Source organism: Sturnira hondurensis, unplaced genomic scaffold (genome assembly GCF_014824575.4).
Source record: "Sturnira hondurensis isolate 20B ecotype Veracruz unplaced genomic scaffold, ASM1482457v3 Scaffold0000880, whole genome shotgun sequence".
In the NCBI taxonomy this organism is placed as follows: Eukaryota; Metazoa; Chordata; class Mammalia; order Chiroptera; family Phyllostomidae; genus Sturnira; species Sturnira hondurensis.
This window is the reverse complement of record NW_028073511.1, coordinates 13,970,888-13,982,782: the sequence shown is the minus strand read 5'-3', so window position 1 is coordinate 13,982,782 and position 11,895 is coordinate 13,970,888. Positions and strand designations below refer to the sequence as shown.

At 36.6% G+C, this 11,895-nt stretch overlaps 1 protein-coding gene across 2 annotated transcripts in view; it reads right to left on the bottom strand.

Moving 5' to 3' along the window:
* Nucleotides 1-1,052: 1,052 nt before the first annotated feature.
* TINAG (tubulointerstitial nephritis antigen) overlaps nt 1,053-11,895 on the bottom strand; it is an 82,462-nt gene continuing 71,619 nt past the window's right edge. For both annotated transcript variants that reach the window (XM_037055089.1, XM_037055093.1), the window contains exons 10-11: nt 8,481-8,526; nt 1,053-2,509 (exon numbers count right to left, since the gene is read on the bottom strand). In XM_037055089.1, the coding sequence (XP_036910984.1) occupies nt 2,378-2,509; nt 8,481-8,526 (178 nt within the window). In that variant the 3' untranslated portion in view covers nt 1,053-2,377. The remainder of the gene's footprint in view (nt 2,510-8,480; nt 8,527-11,895) is intronic.

Below are 11,895 nucleotides of genomic sequence, written 5' to 3'. Positions count from 1 at the left end.
TCAACAAGGTGAATCTGTACCAGAACACCTGGGTTCTATTGCTCTGAGTTCTATTGCCTTCCACCTATAAGAACTATGACTCTCAATGCCAGATCTTATGAAAAGGAACTATTTATTCAAAAGTTACACAGATTTAGCCCCGGCTGGTGTTGCTCAGTGTATTGAGCGCAGGCCTACGAACCAGAAGATCGTGGTTCTATTCCCAGTCAGAGCACATGCCTGGGTTGCAGGCCAGTTCCCAGCAGGGGACGCACGAGAAGCAACCATACATTGATATTTCTCTCCCTCTCTCTTTCCCTTCCCCTCTAAAGATAAATAAATAAAATCTTTTTTAAAAAGTTACACAGATTTAGAATGATGGCAGAATGCCATCAAATCCCTCTTGCTTTAGAAACACAGAAATTCCCACAAACACACAGTCGTGCCCTTCTGACCAATCAGACCAGTCAGAGGTACCATCTCTCAGGAAAAGAAATACAAGTCTGTAGCTTAGCTGGGCAGATTCCTGTGTGTATTGTGGCTTATCCAGTCATCCATGCTCAGCTAGCTAGGCTCCTGCTCCTAATCTAAGATCGTGTCCTCATAGTGTGTCAGGGAACCCTTCTGCATCCTTTCAAACCGTGTGGCCAAGACCCCTCACTACTGCTACATGGTCAAGAGGCTTCTCCTTCCCAAGCGGCATGGTCAAGAGGGCAATAGCTATCCAACACCTGGGGTTAAATTCCAGCATGGGTCTTCCTCCGTAATCCCATTTTTAACTCCTCCCTTACTGGGTTACACCTACCAGTAGTCAGTCTGGTTTCCCCTGACTTTCTCCACTGCCTTTGTTAGTCCAGGCAGGCCTCAAAGTGAAAAAGAGCTAACTTCCTTCCTCCAGGTGTAGAAAGCCCCTCAGCCTACATGGTATCCTGGGTTAGAGTCATGCCCCCGTGTCTTTGGTTCTGAGCAGGCACAGTCACTTAACCTTACTAAAAGGTTCTTCACATATGCAAAGTAACACTGGCCAACTTCTTCAGATATGCAAAGTAACCCTCAATGGCCCTGCTGCAATAGCTATGGGGGCTCTGAGACTCTGGGGAGAACCTCTAGCTCAGCAATGGGATACAAATCCTCCTCATGTTTATTTTCCAGAGAGTAACCATGTGAATAAAGCTGCGATGACAAATGGAGAAAACAGCAGTTGCAGCAGTACTTCACATTTCTGTGTCTGCTTCCTCCCGTGTGCATCACATCTGGCTTATCTAACCAGGGCATCTTTGGGCACAATGATGTAGAAAAGCCCCACGCTGAAAATTAAGCTGAAAAAGTGCTGAGAAATAAGGGCCATAGATATCCCACCACTGTAGTTATAATTGACCATATTCACTTCCTGATCAGCTTTGCTTCTTCATTTGTTAGTTTACCATCTAAGATGCCAGTGAATTATGAAAAGATTATATTCTTTCCAGGCTATTATGATGATGCTATTTTTTGCCTGACTACAGAAAACTAAAAATTAGATTGAAAGTAGAACCCATTTAGCTGACCTTCTAGAATCTCAAGCAGTGAGCTATACAACAATTGTGATAAAAAATGTTTTTCTTCCATCTGACTCATGCATCATACTGTTGTTTGGAGAGGTAAATGTGTTATCTTTCCAAACAGTTTTGCAGCTGAGTTTAATAGACTTTACACAAAGTGTATTGGCTTCCAAAAGTAAGGCATCTATGTGTCTAGACTGTACTTCTCCTGTTAGCCTTTGAGCTGCTCCATACTTACCATCTTCTCCACATTAAGTGCCATCACACAGTACCATAAAGAGTAGTTATCTGTTGTGGACTGTCACTTCCCTCTGTGTCTGGATTGCAAATTAGGTTTAGGCAAAGGAAAAGAAGCAAACCGTTAGCTTACTGAGAGAAACAATTAATCATCTATTTTCATTGCTTTGGGAAAAACAAACAAGCTCTGAATTAAAGAGACATTATTCGGTTGAAAAAAGCGGAAAGATGGTCAATGAATGTTTCCGTTGTTTTTGTTGTCTGTAGTCTTCATTGGTCAAAGGGAAGAACCATACATTTACAAGTGAATGCTCTGAACTTTTAAGACAAGTGCCATCACACCCTTTGTGAACCATCCAATGAAAAAAGAGATTGTCATGAGAGAAGAGTAGGGATAGAAGGGAACTTTAAAGGCCTGCAGCCACTTAGCTGTTCTCTGTTTTGGTATACTCAGTAATGTGTAGAAAGCAGAAGCGCAGGGCCTGGGGTAAAACAAGAAAACAGGCAGATTATAATAACAAGGCGAAGGGGCAAAGAATCAACTGTCACGGAGAACCTCGCAGTGCCTAATTTCAGTTTAAGGGGTTACTTAAATGCATGGCCTATGGAAATTTAATATATTATGGCTCATCTGAATTTAGATGGCCCCAAGCTGCGATAATCAACTTTTCGATGTCAGACTCATTTACTCCTCGAAGAATCCTGAAATAGCCATTCTCTCCCCATGACTTTCCCCAGGAATTGGCAGCAATCTGCAAAAAAGAAAAAAAAGAAGAAGTAAAAGCCGAGTATCATACTTTGATTCTTTTTAAATTCTGCCTGTAAAAACAAAGGTCGCTTGGTTCATAGGTAGCTTTAAATACCGTTAGGCTTATTGTAAATTGTAATTAAAAACTTATGTATTTTCTAAATAAAAATAAAACAGTTCTGTTATTCATCCATTAGGTTACTGTGCATGCATATTTATGTTGGCAACAGCCAGAATTGGTGTCGCGCCTCTGAGGGCCCTGGAGGAAAACAGCAACACGGTACGAGAGCTTGAAATGCCACATCAGAAGACACCCAAGATACTGTTACAGTGTCTACTATGTGAGCGGCCCAGTGCTGGGCACCTGAGAAACAAAGATAAATCATGTGTGATCCTGTGTTCAGGGAGCTTGAGGTCTTATGAAATGCGAATCATACGGCAAATAAATGCTAAGGCGGAACTATGCCGAGGGTGTTCTTAAAGTCAGCAGAGGGGCACCTCACTTCAGTGGATGGTTCAGGTAATTTGTCATGGGGGAAAATGCCACATGAGATTCATGTTAAAGCTTGAGCGTAAATTTACCAGATTTTAAAAAAGGAGCAAAGGGGATTCAGGTAAAAGGAAAAAGAGCATACACACCAGAGCATGAAGCAATATGAAGCAATGAAATGAAGTGATGATATTGTTATAAAATTAGATCATAAAACACAAGTACGTGATAGGTTATGAGGCTGTAATGTCAGGTAAGAAACTCTATCCTGAAAAAAACAGCAGTGAAAATAATGTCAAGTTTTAGTGTTGCCTTCAGAATGAGAGAAAACTGGACCTCCCCAAAAAACTCCGAACATATTTTGATTGCATTATTTTGTACAAAATGCGATGAATGAATTTAAGAAGATTGACTCACAAAGAAAGGAAGCTATCTACTAAACTAGTCATAAGTTGGAGGGCTTGACAGGGGCGGGGAAAATAGAGAGAGTGATAGGTAAATGTTGAGAAAGTAAAATCAGTGAGAATTAGAAATGTCCTTATTTTCATTAAATTTCCATTTTTTTAACTTTTACTTTTTAAATGTGAGGTGTAGAATGTCTCCTGGGTTTAGAGCTTGAGGAAAAAAGGGTGCAGAAAAGCAAAAGCATTAATGCAGTATATAAATAACACGCAGGCCAAAAGGGCACACGGAAGGGAGTCAGCTGACCACAACCCACAACTAATTACGACAGAAAAGCCTAACAAGTTAACACCCGAAATTCTTCATGGGGTTTGGTAAACTAGGGACTTCACAACAACAACTTCTACACTTACCTCACATACCCTGGGCCTAACATGGAACATTTTCTCGGATGTGGTCTACACTGATATTCTCAAGGAACATAATGCTTTTAGTGTTTTCTATCACGTAAGAGAGGGCAGATTTACCCAGGATCAAATTGTCAGCTTTAGGAAAACACTGGTCCTTGCTGGTATGGCTCAGTTGGTTGGAGCATCATCCTGTACAATGAAAGGTTGTGGGTTTGATTCTCTATCAGGGCACATACTTAGGTTGCAGGTTTCATCCCTGAGTCAGCGCATGTATGTGAGGCAACCAATCAATGTTTCTCTCTCAATGTCTCTCTTCCCCACCCCCTCTCTTCCTTTCTCTGTAAAAGCAATGAAAAAAAATGTCCCCAGGTGAGGATAAAAAGAAAAAATTGATTCTTATCATTTCTTTTAAGATACGACCTTCTTGGGCTTCTTTTTCCCCCTAGCTTTGCTGAGATATAATTGAAATATAAGACATGTAAGTTTAAGGTATACAATGTGATTAAATATACATATATATTGTAAAAATGATTATCACAATAGTTAGTTAACAGCTCTGTTTTTTCATGTTTATGATTTTTCTGTGTATGTGGTGATAACATTTAAGATCTACTGATATAGCAACTTTCAAATATATGAGACGCAACCCTCCAAAAATGAATCATTTTCTGGAAGACAGGCCCGTTGTAAGGCAGGCCTCCCTGCTAGGTGAGTGTCCTAGGAACCCATCTGTATCTGTACCAGCTGGCATTGTTGCAAGAGGCTGTGTTCAGCTTCAGTAATTTTTTTAACACAACATGTTTGCCCATCTTGAGATGAGTAATTTATGAATGCACCTGCCCACACTGTGCTGAGTGTTGAGCAGTTTTAGAGCAAAAAATGGCATGACCTCCATACCCCACCCTCCCTAGTCACCCAATCTAGCCCCAGTGACATTTTGTTTTCCTGACGAAAAAAAGTCCTCACAGGGAAACGTTTTGCTGATGTGGAATAGGTAAAACAGAAAACAGCAGAAGTGGTAAAAGGCATCAAAATCAACAAGTTCAAAAATTGTTCTGAGCAATGAAAAAAAGTCTTGATAGGGGTATTGCATCAAATGGAGAGTACTTTGAAGGGGACTGAAGTTTAAACAAGTAAGAATAAATACACAATTTTTATAAATAAATAAGTTTATAAAGTTAAATTTATAAATTTAAGTTTATTTATATGTTGATTTATAAGTGTATTATCCTGGGGGTCCCCCTGTATAATACAGACGTGGCCAGGACAGTTGCCACGTGGTGCATTAGAGCCCAGATCTTATTTACCTGATGGTTAGGAGTCTGTGCTCTTCCTCCCCAGCTCCCCATCGCCCCTACTGCCAAGACCCTGGCAACATTCTCCTTGCTACTTCCCTAAGTTCAGCTTTTAAAAATTCTGCATGGGGAAAATACATTTGTCTTCGTCTGTCATTTCACTTAGCATAATGTCCTCAAGACCCATCCATGTTGTCGCAAAAACATAATTTTCTTCTCTAAGGCTGAGTAATATTTTATTGTACAATGTACAGGGTGTGGCAAAAGTAGTTTTGTCACTGTTTATATGGAAAATATAAGAATTAATAAATAATAATACAAGAATAAACTCTGTTTTACATACTCACAACTATAAACCCACTTTTGCCCCACCTTGTATGCACCCCATATTCTTAATCCACTCATCTACTGATGGACACTGAGGGTGTTTCCATGTCTTGGCCATCAGGAATAATACTGCAATAAGCTGGGGAGTATAGACATTTCTTCAATAATCTTTTATCATTTCCTTTGAATGGATACTAATAAGTGGGATTTTTGCATCACCATATGGTGGTTTTATTTTGAATTATGGAGGAGCCTTCATACTGTTTTTTATAGTGGCCACACCAATTTACATCCCCACCAACTATGTACAAGGGTTGCCTTTCTCCGCATCCTCACCAACAGGTTTCTCGTCTCTTTGATAGCAGCCATCCTAACAGGTGTGAGGTGGTACCTCAATGTGATTTTGTGTTCCATTTCCCTGACTCTCAGGGATGCTGAGCACCTTTTCCCATGCCTGTTGGCTACTTTATGTCTTCTTTTGAAAAATGCCTTTAAATCCTTTGCTGATTTTTTGATCAGATTGTTTCCTTTTTTTTGCTGTTGACCTGTTTGAGTTCCTTACAGATTTTAAATAGTAACCTTTATCAGATAAACAGTTTACAAACATTTTTCCCATTCTGTAGATTGCCTTTTTATTTTGCTGATTGTTTCTTTGGTTGTGCAGAAGCTTTTTAGTTTGATGTTGAATTTTGTATTTGTTGCTTGTGCTTTTAGTATTTTACCCAAAATATCTTTGCCAAGCCCCATGGGAAGGAGATTTTTTTCCTGTTTTCTTCTAGGAGTCTTACAGTTCCAGTCTTACAATTAAGTTTTTAAACCATTTCAAGTTAATTTTTGTGGGTATTATAATGTAGGGCTCCAAATTCATTCTTCTGCATGTAGTCATCCAGTTTTCCCAAAACCACCTATTGAAGAGACCATATTTTCTCCATGTATCTTCTTGGCTTTCTTATCAAGCATTAGTTGGTCAGTGGGGCTATTTCTGGGTTCTCAGTCTCTGCCATTGGACTATGTACATATTTTTATGCTACTATCACTCTGTTTTGAAGAGCTGTGTAATAATGCTTAAAATCAGAAAGTGTAATGTGTCAAGCTCTGTTTCTCTTTGTCAGGATTGTTTTGGATATTCAGTGTCTTTTGTGATTTTACATAAATTTTAGGATTGTTTTATCTATTTCTGTGGAAACTGTCATTGAAATTCTGATAGAGATGCATTGAATCTGTAGATGCCGTTGGGTTGTATGGACATTTTAACAGTATTAATGCTTCCAATCCATGAACATGGGGTAGCCTTTCATTTACTTGCTTCTTCTTCAATTTCTCATCATTTTTAGTACAATTCCTTGGTTAAATTTAGCCCTAAGTATCTATTTATACTATTGTAACTAGGATTTTTTATTATTTCTTTTTTAGATAGCTTGTTGTTAATGTGTAGAAATATAACTGATTTTTGCATGTTTCTTTTGTGTCTTGCAACTTTACTGAACTTATTTATTACTTCTAGTAGTTTTAATGAAGTCTTCAGGGTTTTCTATATGTAAAATTCTGTCATTTGCAGAGACAGCTACACTTCTTCCTTTCCAGTTCAGACAATTTGTATTTCTTTTCCTTGCCTAACTGCTCTGGTTAGGGTGTCCAGTGCTACTTTGCTTAGGGGAAGTGAGAGTAAGCATCCTTGATTTGTTCTTGATCTTAGGAGAAAAGCTATCAACTTTTTCATATTGAGCATAGTTTTCGCTGTGGGTTTGCCACGTATGGTGTTTGTTATGTTAAGGTATGCATTTTTCTATACTCAATTTTCTGAGTATTTTTATCATAAAGTGATGTTGAGTTTTCTCAAATGCTGTTCTGTATCCATTGAAATGATTATATGAATTTTATCTTTCATTTTACTAGTATGGTATATTATATTTATTGATTTAGATATGTTGAACTATCTTTGCATCCCAGAGATGGTCTAACGTGATCCTGATACATGACCCTTTCGATGTACCACTGAAGTCAGTTTGCTGGTTTTGTATAGAAGAAATTTGGGAATATGTCTGCTCTCCAATTTTTTTGGAAGAGTTTGAGAAGAATTGGCATCAATTATTTGTTTAATGATTAGTCGAATTCACCAGTGAAACCATCTCATCCTGGGCTTTTCTTTATTAGGAAGCTTTTGAACGCTGATTTAACCTTCTTACTTACTGTTCTGTTGAGAGTTACTATTTCTTTATGATTCAGTCTTGGTACATTGTATGTGTTTAGGGACTTATCTATTTAATGTAGGTTATCCAATTTATTGCAGAAATGTTGTTGAAAGGGTATGAACTTCTAGTATAAGATGAATAAGTTATGTGGATTTAATATAGAACATGTTGCTTATAGTTAATATATTGTAATCTTGAAAGATAGTAAAAGAATATATCTTAAATGTTCTGACCATACACACTAAAAATGATAACTATATGAGGGGATGGATAGGTTAACAAACCTTATTTTGGTAAGTATTTTGCAATACTTACTGTATAAAAAATCATCACTTTATACACAGTAAACTTAAACTTACTTCAAACTTTGTCACCTACCACCCACAAATTACGTATATTAAAAAATAGGGAATATTTGCTTTCACTTCTCCCAGAAATAGTTTTTCTAGTTAATTGACCTGATCCCAAAGGATAATAAAATTTTTCTTATCTCCCCTATATGAAATAATTGACACAAATGTTACAAAGACATCATCCATAGTGTAAAGACTGTGAGAATACAAAGTTGACTGACATATATGAAAGAAGTCTAACCATTAAATTTCAATATAGATGACAATAGAAAAAATATGGTTCTTTTTTTACAGTTGAAATAGAGTAGTTGAGAAAAACTATTACTAAAATATTAATGATTACAATGAGTTTTGGGTTGAAGAATATGCTGATATTACAAATAATAGCACAGTAATTAGAAAGAGACTAAATAATCTCTTAGGAAGAGACTAGAAATCAGGGAGTTGAGACACACACAATTCTAAAACATCCACTTCACAGTAGAAATTCAAGGAGGGTTACATACCCAAAATTTTTCTTTCCGCCCCTGGGCTCCTCTCAGTGTGCCCCATCTATAAATAACAATAACAATAACAATGATAACAATTATAATAATGGCATGATTAAAAATGTTTCACTTGCATCTTGATAAAATGGGTAAAGAATATGTGGTACATATATACAATGAAATATTATTCAACCATAAAAGAGAATAAAAGCTGGCTATTTTTTGAGAACATGGATTCATCTAGACAGTATTATGCTAGTAAAATAAGTCATAAAGAGAAAGACAAATGCTTTATGATTTCACAGAAGTCTTAAAATACTTAGAGATTCCTCTTTTATTTATATCTAGCCCTCTGAAACTCTACATAATGGTATAAATTACAAATCAAGACTAGTGATAAGAAAAAACAATGTCAATACAGATCACTGTTGTAGATAAGAGAATTTATGTTAAAATGTTCATATGTATGAATCATTTTATAGAGTGGCTATGCATCTAATGTGGAGTTTCTTTATACATGTGTATATATGAAAATAAAATTTTATAACCCCAGTACTGGCTCATTTTCTGTGTACCAAATAACAGTTCATAAATAACCCAAACCTACAATATCCCATTTTTTCCTCTTGAATAAACCCAGTGAGGTAGATGTTATTAACATGTTCTCTTCACTAATGAAATAGCATAGGCTAGAAAATGTTGGGTGAGGACTCCAAATCCCATATCCTTTTAATATGTTCTATTGCTTCTCTTACAAATATAGAGTCCCCAATGACAGTGTGTCCTGAACAGTATCACTTTTAGGTTGAGAAAGCATGTTGACTACCACTTTCATGGGTTGTGAGAACATAGTTCTGTCCACATGTCAGCCCATCAATCCATTCCTAATATTCCAAATCCCAACATCAGAGCTCACATCAAGTCATGATGTGCCAAACATGACAAACGTTCCTGGAAGAGACACAAATTTGTTGTTTGAATATTTTTAACATGTAAGTTTGCAGAAAGTTATTCTTTAGGGTACAGAACAGAATAATGGTGCATGGCATGAAGTGTTCCCTAAAGGTGGCAGGTTTATAGTAGAGACCTTGACATATTCAGGAAAACATATTAATACACTTGGATCCTTCAGCATGACAGTGAGTGGAAAAGGTGATATGGGTGTAGGACATGCTAAAGAACAATTTTGCTTTCTCTTGTCCCGGAGAGAGGTTAGGAGTGGTAATTACACTAATTGCTATGTTTCTTCCAGTTCTTTGCTGCACACAAGGGTAGACGGGAACACTTTAAGGTTTCAAATATCTGGGCAATATAATGGGTAAAATTAAGCTGATTCAATTTCCAAACCATTTTTCTAGTTTTGTAATTGCATTTACGTCCTTTTAACTTTTTTTAAAGAGTGATCCACATGAAAAAACTTACCAGTTACATATGTACCTGCAAGTCTTTAAAAGACACTGTACACTTCAAGTAGTAGATCATATCTGAAACTTCAAGTCATTCATTTCTGCTCCCCATCATGGCTATTGATACCGTTTCAAAAGCCTTTACCACTCCGTCAAACTTTCTTTAGATGGTCTAGCTACTAGTTGCTTCACATAAAATGTAAGACTAAATCAGAAGAATCTAATAAAACATTTAACTCCAAAACTATACAGGCAACAGAGGAACACCACATCTGAGATCCTACCAGATTTGGTAAGAAGTTGGGGGGTAGACTTGCTTGAGGCACCAGGAGCCTTCAGTAAAGAACCTCCAATGAAGAAATAGGTATTTAGACATGGCAAGCTTGACCCAGTAATTAAGCCTTAATCAAAAGAGAGGAGGAGCAATTGGGAGTATCACTTGTTTCCTGTTACTCAGATCTATCCAAACTCAGCTCTCACACTGGACTCAGGAGAGTTTGGAGGTGACAAAGGCAGAAATCAGACTTGTAATTAGAACCCAAAAGACCTATTTTATGGAAACACTCTGTGTATTCTATAAAAGACTTTAATAACACTCAAGTAGAAGACAACACTAAAAGTAGATTGAAGTTTCTTTGTAAGATCTTTCAAACTTCTTGGTCTCCAATGCATTCAGGATGGTGGATGGGAAAACAAAGAAAAGTTCAACAGAGAAATATCTAAAAGACATACAAGGAAAATACACCATGGAATATATATTGCATTCATGAATTTTAGATACCCTTGGAGACTCTCATAAATATTGAACCAGTGTTTGGGGACTCAAAGGTCTAAAATTGTATATAGAGTTAACATTTAGCAAAATAATAACTACACATCATTCTATTACCAGCAGATTAGAGACCAACCAATTCTAAGAAAACAGAATATTTCCTCACAAAGGAAAAGAAGCACTTCAGATTATAGTTGTATAGTTTTTCTCTTTCTAATGGCACCAAATAAATTATAAATAAAAGAAACTAACTTACTTTGGAGATATCTAAGTAAAAAAAAAAAAACTATCACTTTTACTTAATTTGTTCAATCACCTGTATTTTTATATATTCCTATACATTTTGTTATGATTATCCAAATAATTTTCAATGATATAATGGACAGCAATGATTCTCATCTTGCAAATCTATCAACTCTTCAGAGTCCTGTAATCTTTTTCTTTCAAAAAGCATTGCTCTTTTATACACCAATAATGAACTCTCAGAAAAAGACACGAAGAAAACAATCTCAGTTACCATAGTAACAAAAAATTAAGATAACTAAGAATAACTTAACTAAGGAGGTAAAAGTCCTATACTCAGAAAACTATAGGACACTGAAGAAAGAAACAGAGGAATACCCCCAAAACTGGGAGCATATACTGTGTTATTGGGTTGGAAAAGTTAACATTAAAATCTCCATAATACCCATAGCAATCTATAGATTCAACACAATTCCTATGAAACTACCAATGGCATATTTCACAGATCTAGAACACTTATTCTAAAAATCTGCATGGAACCAAAAAAGACCCTGAATAGCTCAGCAATCTTGAGAAAGAAGAACAGAGTTGGAGGATCACAATACCGAATATCAAACTGCACTCCAAGGCCATTGTAAGCAAAACATGCCTGTGCATGCCAGGTGCAGGCATGAGAACAGGCATATAGATCAATGGGACAGAGCAGGGAACCCAGAAGTAATCCCACACTTTTATGGTAAATTCATATTTGACAAATAATGAAAGAGCATATACTAGGGTAAAGATTATCTCTTCAATAAATGGTGTTGGGAGAACTGGACCAGTACATGCAAAAAATAAAAAATAAAAGAAAGTGAAAGTGTACCACCTTCTTACAGCACATACAAGAACAAACTAAAAATTAATTAAAGACTTAAATGTAAGTCACAAAACCATAAAAATCCTAGAAAAAAATATAGGCAGTAAAATCTCAGACATCTTTGTAGCAATATTTTTGCCAATGTATCTCCTA